This window comes from Meriones unguiculatus, chromosome 9 (genome assembly GCF_030254825.1).
Source record: "Meriones unguiculatus strain TT.TT164.6M chromosome 9, Bangor_MerUng_6.1, whole genome shotgun sequence".
Classification (NCBI taxonomy): domain Eukaryota; kingdom Metazoa; phylum Chordata; class Mammalia; order Rodentia; family Muridae; genus Meriones; species Meriones unguiculatus.
In genome coordinates, this window is record NC_083357.1 from 10,029,891 (window position 1) to 10,050,372 (window position 20,482).

At 36.7% G+C, this 20,482-nt stretch overlaps 1 protein-coding gene across 5 annotated transcripts in view; it reads left to right on the forward strand.

Moving 5' to 3' along the window:
* Positions 1 to 20,482, forward strand: part of Parg (poly(ADP-ribose) glycohydrolase) — a 110,255-nt gene that overhangs the window by 47,310 nt on the left and 42,463 nt on the right. For all 5 annotated transcript variants that reach the window (XM_021641728.2, XM_021641725.2, XM_021641726.2 and 2 more), the window contains exons 8-12: positions 3,258 to 3,350; positions 7,127 to 7,284; positions 11,887 to 11,966; positions 16,053 to 16,113; positions 19,502 to 19,577. In XM_021641728.2, the coding sequence (XP_021497403.1) occupies positions 3,258 to 3,350; positions 7,127 to 7,284; positions 11,887 to 11,966; positions 16,053 to 16,113; positions 19,502 to 19,577 (468 nt within the window). The remainder of the gene's footprint in view (positions 1 to 3,257; positions 3,351 to 7,126; positions 7,285 to 11,886; positions 11,967 to 16,052; positions 16,114 to 19,501; positions 19,578 to 20,482) is intronic.

A 20,482-nucleotide genomic window follows, 5' to 3' on the forward strand; every position in this document is an offset into this window, starting at 1 on the left:
TGTTTTGTACATTTGAGGCAAGGGGGAAAAAACTAATGAAATAATTATAAACTGTAATAACTGCTCTTACTTGTATGTGAGTTGAGCTATACAGTCATGGAGGAAGGACCCATTAAACAAGTAGGAGAAAACATCACAGAGAGATGAGAACAAATTCTTAAAGTTTAACTAGTGGCAGTAGATGTAAACTGTTAAACAAGGCAGGGAGTGTCTGTTTATTTGTGCCTGTTATTGTGCCTGTTTATAATCATGCCTGTTATTTGCTGAATGTCTTGTAATTCTGCAAGAATTACACTTATGATTAAACAGACAGAAATGTAATGGTGTAACTTAAAAATCCATTTAAAAGTGGATTTTTGGATAGATAGATAGAGAGATAGATAGATAGATAGATAGATAGATATGAGACAGAGGCCAATAATAAAAGATTAATATAGAAACTGAGCAGTATGCATTTGAATGTTCTGTGTATAGTTATCTTAATTTTTCTATTTAAAAAGATGCAGTCGGAAGTTTTTTGGTTTTGATACACAAATGAAATTCTCTACTGTTTTTAAATAACCCATAAGAAGGGGAAAGGAAACAGATAAAATTAGAAATGAATGGGACTTTTTATGAAGAAAAGACATTTGTTTAGCCCACAGTTTTGGAGGTTTCAAGGATCTCTTAGCCTTTCTGAAAATGGCATCATGGAATGGAGAGTCAGAGAGATACCACATGGTGAGACAGGAGACCAGAGAAACATAGAAAGGGTTTTTGTTTAACAACCCTCTTCTGAGTATCAGCTAAGGACCCAGGAGAACTACATTAATGTCTCTAAGAACAGGATTCACAGTGACCTTCTAATAGGATTAGTCACCTCGTGGTTGTAAATAACCTCCCGTCTGTGCCACCCTGAGGACCAGTCTCCCAGCACACGAACCGATGAAGGATGCAGTCAAATCACAGCAGTTTATAGCACCCAAAACTGGAAAAGCAAAATGTTCCTTGATGGTATGTTATGTCACATAATAGCACTTAGTAACAGTCATGAGAAAGTGTGGACCTACAACAACCTCCTGGGACTTTTGAGACTTTTTAAAATTTTTAATGAAAAGTCAACCTGAAAGAACACAGACTGTATGGGTCTGTCCACATGACTTAAAGTTGTGGATTGGGAAATAGTAATTGCTAGTGTTAGAGTCAGTGAGGATAAGGGGTGACTATAAATGGATAGTGAAAGTTTTTGTAATGAACATTTCTGTCTTGTTTGATGTTGGTTACAGGTATATATGTGTGATTAAATGATGTAAAATGGCACACACACACACACTTTGTTAATTTAAATTTTTATTTTTTATATTAGTTACAGTTTATTTACTTTGTATCCCAGCTGTAGTCCCCTCCTTTATTCCCTCCCAGTCCCACCCTCCCATTCTCCCTTCTTCATCTCCTCCCTGCCTATCTCTAAGTCCACTGATAGGGGAGGTCCTCCTCCCCTTCCATCTGACCCTAGCTTATCAGGTCTCACCAGGACTGGCTGCAATGTCTTCCTCTGTGGTCTAGCAAGGCTGTTTCTCCCTTGGGGTGGGGAAGGGGGGAAGTCAAAGAGCCAGTCGATGAGTTCATGTCAGAGACAGTCCTGTTCCCCTTACTAGGGAACCCACTTGGATACTGAGCTGCATTGGGCTACATCTGAGCAGGGTTCTAGGTTATATCCATGCATGGTCCTTGGTTGGAGAAACAGTCTCAGAAAAGACCCCTGTGCCCTGGTATATTTGGTCCTTGACACACACATACACTTTTAACATTATTAATATACTGGTTTTAAAAATGTAGTATAGGGCATATAAAATGTGATTATTGTGGGGAAATGTATAAAAGGTATAATGAACTTTGGCATGCTATTTTTTATGACATCCTGTCAGTATTTAATTTCTTCAAAATGAAAAGATTTACAGAGCATAAAGGAATTATGAACTAGAAGTGTCTGAATGTTGTAAACAAATGCATTAATATGCTTTTAACATTTTTAGATATAGAAAAACAAGGCTATGAAGCAATAAAGGATGAATACCTTTTAATATTAATTTTTATTTTTAGCAGGCATAAAAGAGGCTTATTCTAAGGATGTAGCCACTTAACTGTTCCAAACTGGACAGAATTTTACTCTGTAGCCCAGGCTGGCGTAATACTTGTAATGGTCCTCCTGCCTCAACCTCTGGAGTGCTGGGATTTCAGGCAGTCCTGGCCATTTGAGTGTACTGACTTTCTTTTCTGTGGGAAGTTAGGACTTGGCTTTTGTTCAGATTCCCCCACCACCACTAACGGAAGCCTTCTTACTGCTTCCCCATTGTACTGCCGTAGTTGTCAGGTTCCTTTTAGCTTCATCAGTCCTGTTTTTACAGTGAGTGCTAATAAATAGCACTTTTGTTTTTTGCAACTTGTCGTTTCCCTTAGAATCAATTAATTACCATCCTGTGTTCCTTGCTGTAGAGTTGAAAAGTAGATGCACCTGGACCATATGAGTCATCTATGTATTTCATGTATTCAGGTGTGATACATGAAATGTGGTTTTGCCTTCCCAAATGTCCCTAGCAAGGGAAAACTCTTAAGATCATAAGGAGCCTCATTATTTCTTCATAATGAGCAACATTATTAAAACCAGTGGGTTAGTTCAGGTACAGACAGTATGTTTCAGAATAATTATGACTTTTTTTATGTTAATGACTGTTAATATTAAGTGGGTCCTTTAGAGTTTCTGAAAGAGGCCTTGGTGTTCAGTTTTCAGCTGACACAGCCAAGGTAGAGTGTGCTATTTTTTATTTACAAGTATTACATTAAAATATCCTTTTTGTTTGTTTGTTTGTGTCTGTGCACACATGTATGTGCATAAGGAGGTCAGAAGATATCTTGTGGGAATCAGTTCTCTCCTACTATATAGAGTCTAGGGAATAAACACAGGTCATTAGGCTTAGTGGCACGTGCCTTTCCCTTCTAAACCAGCCTGCTGGTTTTATAAATACTACATTTATTGTTGAATGTTGTTGATATGAGAGAGACTTGATTTGGGGATGTTTTGGTTTTGGAAGACATTTACGTAAATGATATGAATTTGTAAATTTATTGGTGGACCTGACCTGTTGGTATATTTCTACATGTGTTTGTTGGTCATGACGCCGTACCTTACAGTGGGAATTCAGAATTAATGTAAATGTATGTTCGTTGCTTACTCTTCACTACTATTAATTCATACAATGTATTTCATTGGTTTTCAGGTTCTTGAAGAAGCAGAGGCTCAACATTTGTATCAGTCCATTTTACCTGACATGGTGAAAATTGCACTCTGTCTGCCAAATATTTGCACCCAGGTTAGTAAATGTAACTTCTCAGTGCTTTCTTTGAACTCAGATGGCTGAGGTGGGAAAGAAGATTATGCTAAAGAATGTGTCATGGAAAGGTTAGAGGCTAGAGAGGACACTGCAGAAAACCATTAAAGATGCAGCATTCAATTTAGAGCTTCCTCTGTTGCTGTTGCCGTTTGTTTACCTGGACTCCTTTTCCTCCATTTGTTTAAACAATGTCTTTTAAAAATCATTATTTAAAACAAACTACTGGTTTGGTATATGTTTTTTCAAGATGTTTAATACTACCTACATTTCCCTCACATTCCTACAAAAGTGATAATATTACTCTTAACAGTTGAACTCATGGCACTTTTTAAACATTTAAAACTAAGAGAAAAAAATACATTACATCATTTTGTTTGGAATGCATTAATTACACATTGCTCCCTAACTGATAACCTCAACACTCAGTGACTTAAAATAATAGTTATGCACCATCTTAGTTTCTGTTGGTCACGAAATTAAGAGCAACTTGTTGAGTAAGTTGTAGCTCATAGTCTGTCTTGTGGTTGTAGTCAGGGTGTCAGCGAGGCTTGTGGCCATCTACAGGCTTGGCTGGGGATCAGTTAACCCTTTGCAGGAGGCTTCCCTTGGGCCTTTCCATATGCTTCAATGTTTGGTAGCTGACTTCCTCAGTGCACATGAGAGTGGAGGGAAGCTGCAGTGCCTTCTAGGGCCAAATCCCGTCCTGTGTCACTTCTATTTTTCTGCCTGTTGGAGCTATTCATTTAGTCTAGACCATACTCAAGGGGAAGGGAAATAGACTCCTCCAGTTTTTTAAAAAATGTAATCTTTATTTTTTTAATTTTATACATGTATTTTAATCATACTGTCATTTTCCCAACAGCTACCTTTCTGATAACCTCCCTGTTGCCCTCCCAACATCATATAATTATTATTTTTTTCTTTTTTATAATCCACTAAGTCTAATTAGTGCTGCATATGTATATATGGGTGTGGAGTGTCCATTGGAGACTTCTTAAAGGAGCAGTATTAAGGAACTTGTGAACATACTTTTAAACTTAGAAAAGGCTGCAGTTTTACTCTTCATAGTTTTTTTCCCCCCCATGTGTTTTCTTCACCACAGTGGCCTGGTTTTTATCTTTGTCTTCTATTTCTAGGGCTGGCTCCCTTGTACTTTGATGCTAGCCAGGAGTCTACTAACACTTGCTCCCTGGGGTCCTTGTGGATATTTTTGGATGTATGGGATGATAATCATTGCACACCTAAAACTATAAGCACAGTCTTTGGGGATAGCTCAGATAGCCTAAACATGTCCAATGTTTAGGCCGTGTTCTCTTCAGTCAAGAGCCAGTGAGTGTTTGTCATTATGCCATGCTTATTAGCATTTTACTGTGCGGTTTCCAAGGCTGCCTAACTTTGGTGTCACCTCAGCAATGCATTGTGTCTGAAATTAAGTTTATGGTTATTAGATAGAGAAATTTATTTTTAAACCGCTTTTTTTTGTCTTAGAAGTTGCTTGCTGATATTCCTTCTGCATCCTTTTCCCTTATTCTTCTTGCCTGTTGACGCTCTACCTACTTTCCAGCTGTCTTTTGCCATTTTTTCTGAATGCCTTCCTTGCTTTTCCCAGTGAAACTGACTAATCTTGTAGTATTCAACTCACATTTCCCACATTGCTTTGATTCAGGACTTTTCCTGTTTTCTTCCAATAGGTTATGTTCTCCTGGAAGGGAGATCCTCTTTGTGTCACTGAGTTTTATGTGAAGCTTATTTAGTTAAATGCTCTTTTAATCCAATGTTTGGCTCATAAAGACAGTGCCTACTTTTTAGACATGGATGGTGCACTCCTTTGCTGCATTCTTATATGCTGTAGGAGAGGTTTCCATGTCTTATTTTATGAACTGTTTATTCCTTAATTTAAATTAATAAGCTATAATAAGTTGCTAAGTAAAGTTACATCAAATAATATCTTTTTATCCTGGTTTAATCCTGGTTTTATCCTTTTTTTTATCCTAGCTTTTTATCCTGGCTTAAAATACCTTCATTCTTCCATTATTATACTGATAAGGAGAAAGTTTTAATTTACATGCTCTGTTCTTTAGAGAAAAGTCATTCTCTGTTATGATAAATTAACATTTCACTTTAAGGGAGAAATATGTTTTTGAAGTTAAATTGCATATGCTTGTATTTAGTGATTTGCCACATTAACACACTACATGCCAAATTTAAAAGATAAATCTTAGATTCCTAAAAAGAAAATCAAAGGGATCAAAGTTTGGGGCTTTTGAAATTTCTTGGTTTATAGTAGTTAGCCTCTTAACGTCTTCTAGCTAGGGCTTGGCGGTAAAATTTCTGCTCTCATTTCACTAAGTGTGAGCTTTGGTGCATCTCTTCTCACCAAGAGAACAGAAATTACTTACTCTTTAAAAAAAATCTATTTGATAGAGGAGATGAAAAATATTTGTGTGTCAAGTCAGTTAAGCCTAAAACATTATTTTCATGGATAACTTGGTAAATTATAGTTAAAAGTTAGAAACAATCATGAGTATGTTTTATGCCATTTATATTCTGTTGTCTTGCCTGACCTCAAACCTAGGTTGTAAATAAATGTTTTGGAGAGAAAGTAGAGGTCAGTGTGAACTTTGTGATTCCTCTGCCTTGTAAGAGATGACAACTACAGCCTGGTGTGTAAAAGTAATTTCTTTACTTTTCCTTTGTTTGCTTACCTTTGGATTTTTTTGGAATTGAATTGTAAATCTAACTTTTTCTTCTTGCCACCAAACTTGTTCTTGTGCCAGTGTGTTTTTTCCTGTTGCTTAGGAGAATGTAGCTCTGCTGTCCTAGTTAGGCGGTGGTGCCTAGGGTGTGATCAGGATGGTTCACTTGAGGCAGCTGGCTTGAGATTTGTGTACTGCTGACTGGGAGAAGGAAAGATCTCTACAACATTAAGGGCACTATTTTAAACTTAACAACTTCTGGGAAGCTGGTAGATGATAGTCTTTCATTTTACCAGCATGTCGGTAAAGCCACAGTTTTAGCACTTAAATTAGAACACAACACATTGACAACAATGCTCAGGTCCTATGCTTACAGGTCGTGCATGATGTATGGGTTGGCACAAGAAGACACTAGAGTCAAGACTGAAGGAAAATGTCCTGCATCATCCTTGACTTGGGGTGTTTTATTACATTAAAAATGCCTTTGGTTTTACAAGTTACATAGAGTTCTGTGTGGCAGATTTCACATGTTCTGTTAAATGCTTTGGTAAAATTAGATTTGGTTCTCATAAAGAAATTAATAATAGGCAGTTTGATTTATAATAGGGAAACGACTTATTTATTCGATCACATTAGTTGTTTTATCTAGGACTAAGAAAACGTACTTCATCCCACCATTTTTAATATAAGAATGTAACTCATTTTAATAGTGAAATGCACTGTTCCATTTTTTTTCCATCTTGTTTTAATTTTCATTACAAGGGTAATTTGTTAATGTTTATTTTCTGAGGCAGTCTTAGTTTTCAATGGTAAGTAATGTTTTGTGTCCTCTTCAGCATCATTATTGATTAAAAAACTGAACCTTGTTGAATGAGTACATTTTCCCAATCATCTCTGATAATCAGCCCTTGACTTTAACAGTATTGCTGATTTAAGGACTCAAGAGTGCCTTGAAATTATTCCTGCCTTAATTTAGAAAATGCAATTTGGTACCTCTGTCTTCAGAATTGCTAAACTAATTATTGCTTTTCTCATCTGTATTTTGTTTTCCTTCATCAGCCACTACCACTTCTGAAACAGAAGATGAATCATTCTATTACAATGTCGCAGGAACAAATTGCCAGTCTTTTAGCTAACGCTTTCTTTTGCACGTTCCCCCGACGGAATGCCAAGATGAAATCAGAGTATTCTACTTACCCAGACATTAACTTCAATCGGTATGTTTTCAGAGAGGACCTCATGAAGGGTGGAAAGAACGAGTATTTTTGAGTGATTTGAATACTGTATTCTGCTCACATCTTACAAAAGCAGAGTGCTCTGAGAATGCTCAAGAAATGAAAGACAAAACAAAGTCCCTTTTCCCTATGCTTCTAGAAGATCAAGTATGATAAACCAATTATGTATTACTCTCCTTTCCCTTCCTTTCTCCTTCACTCCCCGCCTTCTTTCTTTCCTCCCTCCATCGCTCCTTTCTTCCTCCCTTGAGTGCTGGTTTGTATATACTTTATAATTTATGGCAGTTCAGAAGTGTGTGTGTGTGTGTGTGTGTGTATATTCTGTCCTAAGTGAGATATGGCTAGCCACTTGATTGAATAAGAAAAATGGTCAAAGTATGTAGTGGGTGGCTGACGTCAATAAATTGAATAAGCCTTCTTTCTTTTATTTATTGTTGTGTTTTTCCAGGCCTGCTTAGTTATGTTAAATACCTCTGACCTTTTCCCCTGCTTGCCTTTTTCAGCCTGAACGTTTATATAAAGGCTTCCAATGTGATTAGCATTGATGCTTCTGAAATCACATGGAAACTAGATGGTCAGAGATAAATTGTGAGTCTCAGCAGTGGGCAGCCCAGGAGGCTTTTACATCTGCCACTTCCCTGAATTGAAATGCTGCTGGGGCCATATGGCAGAGTGCCTCATAAAGGAGCCAGGAAACTTTCTGGCTAGATCCCATAGTATCATTTGCTTGTGCTTTAAAGTGGAGGTTATAGTACTTTCGACTTGATTTACTATATACCAATGGCATTGATTCTTAATTTAAAGGTGTGTGTCTGTGAGAGAGTGAGAGAAGGAGAGAGAGAGAGAGAGAGAGAGAGAGAGAGAGAGAGAGGATGTGTGTGTGTGTGTGTGTGTGTGTGTGTGTGTGTGTGTGAAATCTAATTCCCGTAATGTTTTTCAGTATTTCCACTCATGGGAAGGTTTCATTTAACCATGTTTCTATATAAGTATGGAAGGAAAGACACACATTAATAACTATCTGACCCTTTGCTGACTTCTTCCCTTGACAATGCAAAATGTTTCTTTTTTGTTTGTTTAGAACAAAGTTAGGTTGCCTGACTAGCTTTTTTCTGTTGGCTTTTAAAAACTTAATCTGTAATTATCATGTAACGAGATGTGTAAATGTGTATCCTGCATGGCCAAGGATTATTATGGCCTGGCTTATGTACAAACTTGCATATATATTTCTCACTGAAAAATGCACTTCAGATATATATCCTCAGAACTTTGAAATATCTACATTAGACAAAAAGGGGTTGGGAAGTTTAAACTTGAAAACTGTTAGTGACCCCCTCTTTCTCTTTCTCCTTAATATCTTTCTGTCCTTGCATCTGTCTCATATCCTCTCAATTCCCAGGCCCATGTCTGTCAGGCTTGTATATCATTCCTTTGTTTTTTTTTTTTTTTGTTTGTTTGTTTTTTAGATTTATTTATTATTTATACAACATTCTGCCTGCACACCAGATCTTACTATAGATGGTTATGAGCCAGCATGTAGTTGCTGGGAATTGAACACAGGACCTTTGAAAGAATGAGTGTTCTTAACCTCTGAGCCATCTCTCCAGCCATTGTATATCATTCTTATGATAACATTTTTCATGTCTATTTCCTATAAATTCTGCTATTTTTCCACGATGCAAAAGTAGAGTAATTCATTTTATTTGAGTGGTTATGCAGAGTGGAAGCAAACTGGAGAATTGTCAACAAAGATTTTAAACCTATTTCTCCTGATTGACTATACTTATGCACAGAGAGAGAGAGAGACACACACACAGAGAGAAAGTGTGTGAGAGAGAGAACCTTCTTAGCCCTGTGAGAAAATGAGAAATGCAGGATATGATGGTGCACGTTTTAATATCAGCACTCTGAGGCAGATATTAATGAATAAGGCAAATGGATCTTTTTTATTAAGGCAAATGGATCTTTTTTATTTTTTGAGGCCAGCCTGGTCTATGTAGCAAGTTCCAGGCCAGCCAGGGCTATATATGAAGGAGGAGGAGGACCATGATGACTGAGGTGGCTCAGTAAGAAAGGTATTTGGCATACAATCCTGATATCTGAGTTAGTTGCCCCAATCCCATAGTAGAAGGGAAGAACCGGCTTCCAAAGTTGTCTTCTAACCTCTGTACACTGTGACATTTGTGCAGTTGTACACATGTGTACACACACATAAGAATAAGTTTTTAGAAAGAAAACTGGCATTTACATAAAAAGAATATGAGAAAGCTTATTGGTTACACAGTAATTTGAATTGGGCTTGGAATAGTGAGTAAATGTAATACATTCAAATACTGCTTGATTTATACTACTGAAACTTAGAATTTGAGGTTATTTTGGTTGGGTGGTTGGCTGGCTAATTGGTTCTTTTGAGACATTGTCATGTAGCTCAGGCTAGCCTTGAACTCACAAAACTCTAGATCTTCATGCAATCCCAAGTGCTGGCATGATCTGCCATGTACAACCATGCCCTACTCTGTACCTTTAAGATTTAGGTTTGTAAAATAAAATGTTACATTTGTTTGTACTGGTAATAATAGCCATATAATGTTCTAGAAAAGTTCATATTGCCAGGATAATAAGTCTGTGATCCCAGGGAACTACTAAGGTTAATAATTTACAATTATGCTAATGAAATGTGAGAGCTTTTATGTGATTTTATAAGAACCTGACACTATATGGGACATTTTTCCTTTTGGGGAAATTGTTCATTAAGGGCAGTAGTCATTTTCTCCTCTTTCTGTAATAGTCGTATAAAAGAACTTCTCCCCTTAGTTGAATTGAATAGTGTATCTGTTTGTCCCTTAAAAAAAAAAAGCGGCTGTATATACATGCTCCTTTCTTCTATTAAGTAGTAATTTTAGAAAGGGATTTTGTATCGAAACCAAGGTATTAATTTATAAACACGTTTATGGATGTAGGATGTTTGTGACTTCTTCATCTCCACTGTCATTTTTATTTAAACAGACTGTGCAGTTGGAGTAGTGCAGAAGAGGTCAGGCTGAAATCTTCACTTTTACAGTCTCCTTTTAGCTGCCGGTTAGATATAAGCGTGTTTATAGTAAGTAGTTTAGAACAACAAATCTGAAATGAATGAAAGGTATCTTATATGTACTGTTAAATTATTTTTTAGAGCAGACCGTATGTTAGGTAAAATACTGTACAGTATTGGCATCCCTTTTAGGTAATGATCATACAAATTATTTCTCCAGAAGTTGACTCTGAATTCAGATCCTTCTGTGTAGACTCCTTTTCTGTATTTCCTTTCCATTTTCTTGCATTTTCTGTGAATTGCCTTGCCCCTTTCTAATTCTTACATAAGATTGTTCTTCTAATCATGAAAAATGGTACCCATTTGACCACTTACTAGAGAAGATTTTTACTTGAAGGCTTTCTGGATTTAAAAGCAGAATATATGACTAGGGGCAGAGAATCTTCATTATTTATAGCCACTGAATCTTCACATGCTTTTTAAATGCCTTTGGAAAGCTAGGTCTTATGCCCCAAAATGTGCTTTTGTGTGAAGGCTTATAATGAAACTACTTACTCAGGTCATATGCTTCCAAAGCCCTGCATTTCTTTCCTCCGGATAAATTGAATTACATGTTAACAATAACAGTGCCATGCCATGACAAAGAAAACAGAATTAAACAGTGCAAATCCGGGTTGCTGAATACTGGGCAGTACAGAGAAGGCTTGGGTTTTGCTACCAAGCAAAGGATCTGTATTAACTCAGAATGCTAAAACAAACTCTGTTTGGCTCAAACAACAGAATTTATTTTTTGACAGTTTAGGGGGCTTAGACATCCCCGATCAAGATGCTGGTGATTGAGTTTGAGGTGAGGTTTCCTCGTGTCTTGTAGACCATGCCATCTCCCAGTCTCACCTGCTGCCTCTTCTTTTTATAAGGGCCCTAATCCTACAGGATTTAGACTCTTCTCATCTCATCTCAGTTAGCCTTTTCCACTGCCTCACAGGCCTTATCTCCAAATAGAACTTTGTTGGGAATTTTGTATTCAATACATTCGGAATATTAGGAAGACAGAAACACCCAATTTAGAACAGAATCTGTTTAATTACCAAAGACTGCTCATTCAGTTCCCAGTGTCTTGTCATAGCCATCTGTGTCTTGACTTTCATACTTCCTCACTTTATTATAAATACTCAGGATAAGGATTTTTCTGAGATGCCATTTTTTTTTTTTTTAGTCGCATAACTTCTTAGTAATATTGTGCATTATAAAAAGCACGTGCCATGAAGACATTAACTGCCTGGCCCTAATTGACACTGGGGATGTGACAGTGCCTTATTCCTGGAGGAGAAGGTGGAAGAAGAGCACCACTGTGAACTCAGCTGCTCTGAAGGAGCTGTTTGCAGCCAGGTTAATTTTTTCCTAGGTGCCTTTTGAATCCACATCAGTTTTCTGGCTCTCCAAAGTTCCAGGACTGCCTTCTGGAAGAATTTGTTTTTAGTGTTTGATTGAGAATAGAGATTTGGTGTTTATGAATCACAAAAACGTCTTAACCCTTTACTCGTGGATACTTTCAGGTTGTTTGAAGGACGCTCATCACGAAAACCAGAGAAGCTGAAAACGCTCTTCTGCTACTTTCGAAGAGTCACAGAGAAAAGTAAATTCCTTTCATTCATTACTATAATTTTTCTTGCTGATGGTGAAAAGTCAAATCAGATAACCTAAGAAATTTGTATTTTACAGTATAATTGCTCAAAGATATTTAGACAGTGATGATTTAATGTGATATCCTAGATTTTACAGGATGTTTATATGTAGACATAAATGTGTACTGTGATATCTGAAATTAGACCTGTGTACTTTGAAATATACACCCAACGGTTGTTGTGACTCAAAATGACTTTCAAAGGAAAGTAAAATGACTGGAAAATACACTTAGGATGCTTTTTATTTAAAGAAGCATTAGCTAGCTTAATTTTCATAGGTCAAGTCATTCATTTTTCCTCTCATTCCTCTCTTTCCTATCCCACTGTCCTAGTTTGATATCTGTAACTGTGATAAACATAGCAGCCTGGGGAAGAGGGTTGCTTTAGCTTACACTTCGGGTCACAGTTCATCACTAAGGGAGTTCAAGCAGAAACTGAAATAGAAGCCATGGTGGATCACTGCTTACTGGCTCAGTTCCTTCTATAGCCTAGGTTCACCTGCCCAGGTACTGCCCAAAGTAGGCCAGACTCTACCAGTCAATCATCAAGCAAGGTAGTCGCCCACAGACATGGCCACAGACCAGTTGGATCTGGAGAATTCCCCAACTGAAATTCCTTCTTCCAGCTTGTCTCTAGTTTATGTCAGCATATTCACTTAAGCCCTGCTCACAGTGCTTCTGCCGCTGAGTTGCACTTAGGGTACACATGTCTGTCTTCCTCTGTGGGCCTTACTGTTTCACTTTTCCTGAAGCAGATTATAATCTATGAGATAGAATTATAACTACTTAGGTAGATACAGCTATTAAGCAAGAAGATACATGCTTACTATGTTAACTATTACCAGTAGGTAGACTTTCTTACAAGGTACAAGAAAACCAGAAGATTTGCTGAAAGAGTCAGGTCTCTTCTGGACAAATGAAATTAGCTTTCTTCCTTTCTAGTCCTCCAGCTTGTGGGATTGTCTTGAATCACATCTTGAAGTCATTTTAAGGTCATTTACCCCTTTAAATACAGTGTTGCTAAATGTTGGTCAGATTTGTAGAACGAAGTCTGGTGAAGAAGATTTTGGTATTTAAAGGGAAAACCGTATTTTTTCTTAACAAAATAGTGTTTATAGCTTACTTAGTTTTGCACCCTGTACTGAAAGAAATATTAAGAAAAATGCAGGATTGTTCAGGCTTATTAAAATACACAACTAAATTAGAATTTGTAATGGTTTGTTTAAAATGTGACCTATGGTCTGGGGAGTTTATAAAGTTTTGGTAAAGATCTTAGCTGATTCCCTAGTGTCCATGTGAAAAAAAGCCAGAGTGGTGGTAGACACATGTAATCCCTGCAGTGGAATGAGACAGGCTATCCCCTGTGTTCTCTGGCCAGCCAACCGAGCATACCTGACAAGCTACCAACCTAGCTTACTAGGCCAGCGAGAGACCCTGTCTTGAACGAACGAACGGGCAAATGAACAAACGAGCAAATGCATAGAAGTTGGCATTGCCTAAGGAATACCATATGTTCTCTGGCTTACACACACAAACAGATGAAGCTAAATAAACACACGTGTGCATATGCACACAGAGAGAGAATTTTCACTGTGTAGCTGGCCTTGAACTCAGAGTCCTTCTATCCCCACCTTTAATTTTTAGAATTACAATTATGTGGTTCAATGTAGTGTCAAGCTGCTAGTTATTATTTTTTTTAACTGCTAGTTATTTTTATTAACATGCTTTAGATATAAATACGTAATTGAAAGCTGTCTTTTCTATTCTGAGGATCAAATCATCTATTCCTTTTCTAAAAGCTAACTTACTTAGCTATCTTCTTTAAGTTTAAGATGTCATTTAATTTGAGGAAAAAAATCTAGAAGCTTTTGTTTGTTTAACTAGAAATATATAAACACTTATAAGCCTTGGGACTTGGATTGAAGAAATAAATCATATATAAATGTGTAAATTTAGTCGGGTGTAGTGTTGTATGCCTGTAATCCGAGCACTCTGGGAGGCAGAAGCAGGTGGATCTCTGTAGTTCCAGGACAGCCAAGGCTATGTAGAGAAACCTTGTCTTGAAACAAAACAAAACAAAAATTAGATAAGTAAATGCTTCCTTTCTTCCCCTTTCCCTCTGTGCATAGTAATTAACTTCTTTGCAGAGGTAACGGTGTGTGTTATTCTAGGTGTTGATGTAACTCCAATGGCTGAAGGGAATGAAAAGCTTGTAGTAGAGTTTGGAGTTTACTGTACATACACTTCAGAAGTTGGATTAAAGTACCATAGTGCATTAAACTCCAAATTCATCTATAGTAGAAATTTTTATCACATTGTGTGTCTCTAAGGAGAAGACACTCAAAAATAGGAGTCTGTCATAGGTGAGCTGACATAGAAAACTGGCACATCTGTGCTCTTGGTCAAGTATAAATGAGAAATCAACCTGGCTGTGCAGAAAGGAGACAGTGGAAAATTACACATCTCAGCTGTGACTCTTGGTAGAGTAACAGGAGAATCTCTGAGAATTATCTATAAACTACAAGTGCCAGGCCTGGAATCCTACTAGTGTGTTCTGCATAGACCTGCAACAGGATTTGATCCAATCTCAAGTCAATGCTGCACACCAACCTTTTGGGGGAAAGTTTCGTTTTAATCTAGACCACTGCCTTGGGAGCTCCACTGTAAAATAGTGCGCTAGTTTCATCAAGGTGGAAGAAAACAAAATAAAACCTAGCTTTAGAATGGATAAGACATAATTCTAACAGGACCTACTTCTCAATTTGGTTAAACATATGTATTTAATATTCATGATGAGGACTTCAGGAGTATAAGCTGTAATTAAATTATTTTATATCGTTTAGAAATAAAGAATCTTACAGGTTAAATATTTAAAACTTGAAAACTCAGACATGCTCTGAAGACATATTTCTAGTTCTGTCTGGAGAGCCATGTCATTCTCTCCTTCACTTGCTTTGTCTGCATTTTTTTAAGTCTCTCTTATGTGTAAACCATATTTAACGATCCCATTTCTCTGCTGAAGAATTGAATGATAAGATAGACTTTAGTTTCATATGTATATGTATGTGTATATATAAATATATATGTATATATTATTGCTTCTCCGGTGTTTGGATTACTTAATTTCTTGTGAGCTTTAAGTATGCTGTGCAGTTGTCTTAAATAATCTAAGGATTATTTTATTTTAAGATCTTTATTAATAAAAAGTCCTAGTTCTAATACCACTGGCCTCTATAATATTTGAGTTGTTCTGTATTTTACTAGGAGTAGAGAAATGCAGAATTGTCCGCAGGAATGAAAGAATGAAATTATTGCTAAGCTTTCACTGGACTCAAAACCAAAACCACTAATAGTTTCTGACATCTCCTTCTTTTGCTTAAGGGCCCCTTTTTCCCCAGAAGAAAGCAAACGTGGCATCAGCCTTTTAATTTGTTCTTCTTTAATCTGAAGCAGACAAATTACTTCTGGCCAGCTGATTAATTTTTTGCTTTTGACTGGCAAAACAACACAAACAAACAAACAAAACCCAGTAATCCAACATTTTTTTTCTCCAAAATTATTTACATTAGTAATATTTAATTTTTATTCTTTTAAATATATTGGTTTTTTTGAAAACAGATTATCTTTTTTTCCTAAATTCTTAGAACACGAAAGTTCCTCCTTCTGGTAAAATGCCTATGTATCTGAGCAGAGCTATTGCCTAACATCTAAGCCCAGTGACATGGTCTAAAAGGGTACACCCAGAAGTTAGCTTCTAAGTCTTAGATATTTTTCATTGTTACTTTGCTGTATAACTGATCTTCTGTATCCAAGGACTCACCATCTACAGGTTTAGTGGATCATAGAATGAGCATCATCTGGAAATGAATATGGACTTCTGACCTTCCTGCTTCCACCCCTCCCCCCGTGCTGTGATCGTAGACACACACCACTATGCCTGCTTTTAAAGGTGTTGGTAGTCATATTCTTTGGTTAAGTATATTTAAATTAGAAATTAATACTTTGTGTGTGTGTGTGTGTCTTTTATTACTTCTGTAGAACCTACTGGATTGGTGACATTTACAAGACAGAGTCTTGAGGATTTTCCAGAATGGGAAAGGTAATAATGAACCGTCAACTTTAGAATTGCAGGGTCTGTTTGAGCATGAGATTCTCTTTTACAGCTCTTGGAAAGATGTTTTTTGTTTTTTGTCCTTCCTTCCTTCCTTCCTTCCTTCCTTCCTTCCTTCCTTCCTCCCTCCCTCCCTCCCTCCCTCCCTCCCCCTTCCCTCCCTCTCTCCCTTCCTCCTTCCTTTCTTCCTCCCTTCCTCCCTCCCTTCCTTCTCACTTTCTTTCAGATTTATTTATTTATTATTTATACAATGTTCTGTCTGCATGTATGCATGCACGCCAGAAGAGGGCACAAGATCTCACTTTAGATGGTTATGTGGTTGCTAGGAATTGAACTCGGGACCTTTGGAAGAACAGCCAGTGCTCTTAACCTCTGAACCATCTCTCTAGCCTGGGAAGATGCATTTTCAATTTTTGATTGCCCAACATACAAGGAATTTCTTCCCAAACAATGATTCTTCTATGGTTATTATTATTATTAACGTGCCCTTTAATAAAATGCTCATGCATGACTTGGTTAGCCTTCTGGAACATGTTTTGTTTAGAATTGAGGGGTTTTATATGTGAAGATGCTGCTATTAAGTGGAACATCCATGTTGACACCCTTTTGCAGTCAGTGTTTATATTGTAATAGATTTTCTTCCTGGAGGACAATACAGAGAAACATTGCATTTACTATGTTTTAGAATTGGCATGTCAGGAATTTTGAGGTTTGATTTTCTATGTGCAAAATTGACAGATTTTGTGGATTCCTCACTAATTATAGTTTTCTTCATATGTTTTATCTGGAAATTCTGAACAGAGTGATAGCCAGTCTCAGTTAATCCACATTTGTAAAACTTCAATACTCTGAAATAGTTAATACATTTCCTAATCCAAAGCAAATCTCTAATGATTAAAGAAAATGGGCCAGCTTTTTAAATACAAAAAAATATATATATATAAGAAAACTTACACTGTGTGCAGTTTAGGTATATGTTTCATGTTAAGAAATATGTTTTGGCCTTTAATCTTAGCACTTGAAAAACAGAGGTAGGTGGATCTCTTGAGTTCAAGGCCCGCCTGATCTACAGAGTGAGTTCCAGGGCAGCCAGGGCTACACAGAGAAACTGTCTTGAAAAACAAACAAACAAGGAGAACGAGGGGAAGAGAGTGTCTTTCATTTTTGTTGTTGTTTTTGTTTTTTCATAGTTTGTAATTTTGTTCAGAATTAGTGATGGGGAGAATGGCTCTTATGGTAGTTAATTTGAAAGGACCAGTCTGCTTAGGTGATACTTTGGTCATCAGACATGTTTATTTATGAGATGAAAGAAGAACTTCAAAAGACTTAAGTGCATGATTGGAATGATTCTTACTAGAGAGAAGTAGATAGAAGTAAACAACATGAACATGGAGAGATCATAAGCCAGGAAAGAAATCTACGTGGAACCCTGGCAGTTAGAGATGAAAGGGGCCTGGGGAGCCCAATAGATGCCAGTGACTCTGTTGTCCTTTCGGTAGGTGGAGCCCATATGGGCTCATTGAAGGGAAATTCACTATTTTAACTCAGTCCATCCATTGTTAGCTACTTAGTACCTAACATTGTATTTCACCAAAATCATGGCTTAAGTAAGTCCCTTACCCCATTAGGTTATTATTTTTTTTTTCTGGCACTACAACTAGTGATTCTGATTTGTAAAGTTCTTCAACATTTGAACTTTTTTAAAAAATATCTTAAAAGTGCTTTCTTCTACTTCTTATATTGACAGAAGTCTATATTAACTTATTTTGAAACATAAACTTACCTTTGACATATCTTGATTTCATTGATTTCTCTTAAAATGTGGTGCCTAGAACTGAACATTTGACTCGATTATTAGCATATACTTTTCCTAGACTTGGTTAATCACAGAAAGCCATAGTCTGTGTCTTTGGTTCTTGGCTCAAGAGTGTAGAGTATTTGTAGAGACCAAAGTGGAGAGCTACTAGGAAGTTAAAGGAATTTTCAAACAAACCACGCCATTTATGTAGCCATTCCCTAGTTACAGTGGGAACTGGTACACATAGTTGCCAGCTTCAGTTTTGGAGAAATACTGCCAACCATAGTACTCCTCATTGAGAGCTCACAGATTTCCGGATCATGCCCCCATTCCCAGAACCCACATGAGTAAGGTAGAGAACCAACTCCCACAAGTTGTACTCTGACCTGTACGTAAGTATTGTGGCACTCAGGCACCCATCCACATATACATATGAAAACAAAACAAAGAAACAAAAATATAATAGTTATTATAAATCCAAACCTACAGACTTTCTTCAAAAGATTATATGATCTTTTCTAAAACCGTAATATACTAGTAACAGTTTTGATCAATGAGAGGCAACTCTCTACTGCTTTTTATTTATTAGCTTGAGTAAATCAGTTAAATGCTTTCTGTATTTTTCTTTTCCATCTATACAGTGGAGGTTATTCTGATAATTAACTGAGTTAATTCAAATAAAAGTTTTAGAACAGAAGTTGTGTTAAATATGTTAAACTTATTTGTCCTTTATAGTAGAGTTTGGCCACAAATATTTATGGGCTCAAAATTAAAATGTTAGTAAGTCTTAGCAATAACTAGTACTTCTAAATTGTGTGTGAGGGTGTGTGTTACTGTGGGTGTGTATGAATGAGAGTGTGTTTGTGTGTTTATTCACCACCTATTCCAAAAACATTCTAAGAATACTATTTAAGTTAGCTTGAGTCTCATCTCTGTTATATCCTAATATAGCTTAAGTTTTTTATTCAGTAAGCAATTGGAGGAGTGATTGGAATCCACCCCGAAAAAAATAACATCTTCAAATGTTGTTACTGCAATAAAATTACAACTTGATATAATACAGGCCAATATCTCAGTAACTATAGTTCATGAAAGAAAAAGAAAATAATTGTGCTTTCTGAGTTACTTACTTATACATGCTAAGGTTTAATATAAAAATTTAATGTAGAAATTCTATAGACCAGAATCCCACTCGCCCCCCTTTCTATACACTAGTTATTAAACTAGTGAAAATAGGGCCTATCTAAGAACCATGCAGGTAATTGTCAAATTTTTCATATTAGATTGCAAACTCAAGCATAATAATAAAATTTTATATATTTTCATTTTGGTAACTTGAGACAGTTTTTTAACTCTTAATATTATGTAGGGGAAAATAACATTGTGTCCCATTTTAATGCAAATGTGCATATTTTAGTGAGAAAAAAAAATAGGAGGATCCATACTGGGAATGTTAACATTTATTTCTGGCTTTAGGTTCAGGGTTGTTTCGTTTGTTTGCTTGTTCATAGTCATTTGTATTTTCAGACTTATGTGTTGTGAATTACTTACCTTAAGAAAATACCTTCTACATTGTAGATGTGAAAAACCTCTGACACGATTACATGTCACTTACGAGGGTACCATAGAAGGCAATGGCCGAGGCATGCTACAGGTAGGTAAATAGCAGAAGAATGTATACATTTAAGACTCCTCCTGTTTGTCTCCTAAATTGATTTAATGCAAAAAGGTAAGGAGAAAACCACAAAACAGATCACTTTTGACAGCTGCTGTTTGCCCATGTATGCTCATGTGCCTCTTATAAAAGCTTTTGACAGAAAATCCCAAGATCTGGACAACATCAGTCCTCTTGGTTCAGACATTGATTGTGGGTTGACAGAAGATGAAATTCCCAGGGTATGGTCTTGACAAGCTGTCAGTAGGCAGTTTTGTTCTTTTCCTTTACAGGCTTGTTTTTGCCCTAAATCATGACTACTTAGAGATATTTGTATCCCACCAAAAGCCTTGTTTGGTTGTAGGAGGCAGACAACTAAGACTGACTGGTAGAACAGACTTCTTTCCCAAATAGAACACTTTGAAAGTACAGATGTAGCTATTTGTACTGTCTTTTCCCTGTGGAAAATCAGGTAATCCTAAGTATTCCTTAACCTTTGTTATGAAGTTGTTACTATCATCTCTTCCCCAAAACCCGAAAATAAATGATGATTAAAAAGCTAGGCCTCAAATTTTAACATTTGATGGTCTGAGACAGAAGCCTAATGAGATCAAAGACATATGTTCCAAAGTAACTAAAAATTTGTATAGTTTCTAGAACAAATTTTCCTGTAGCATATTAATATATAACATCTGAAAAGAAGCATGCTCTCTTTGCTGTTTATTTTAGTTTTTGTAAGACAGGTTCTCACTGTGTTGCTCAGACTAATATTAGACTCACTCTATAATCCATGGTATTCTTAACCCTATGACCCTCCTGCCGTTGTCTTCTGAGTACCAGGATTATAGGCATTTTTTATATTATCCAGTTATAGTTTGTTTCAGGTGGATGTGGTGACACATGTC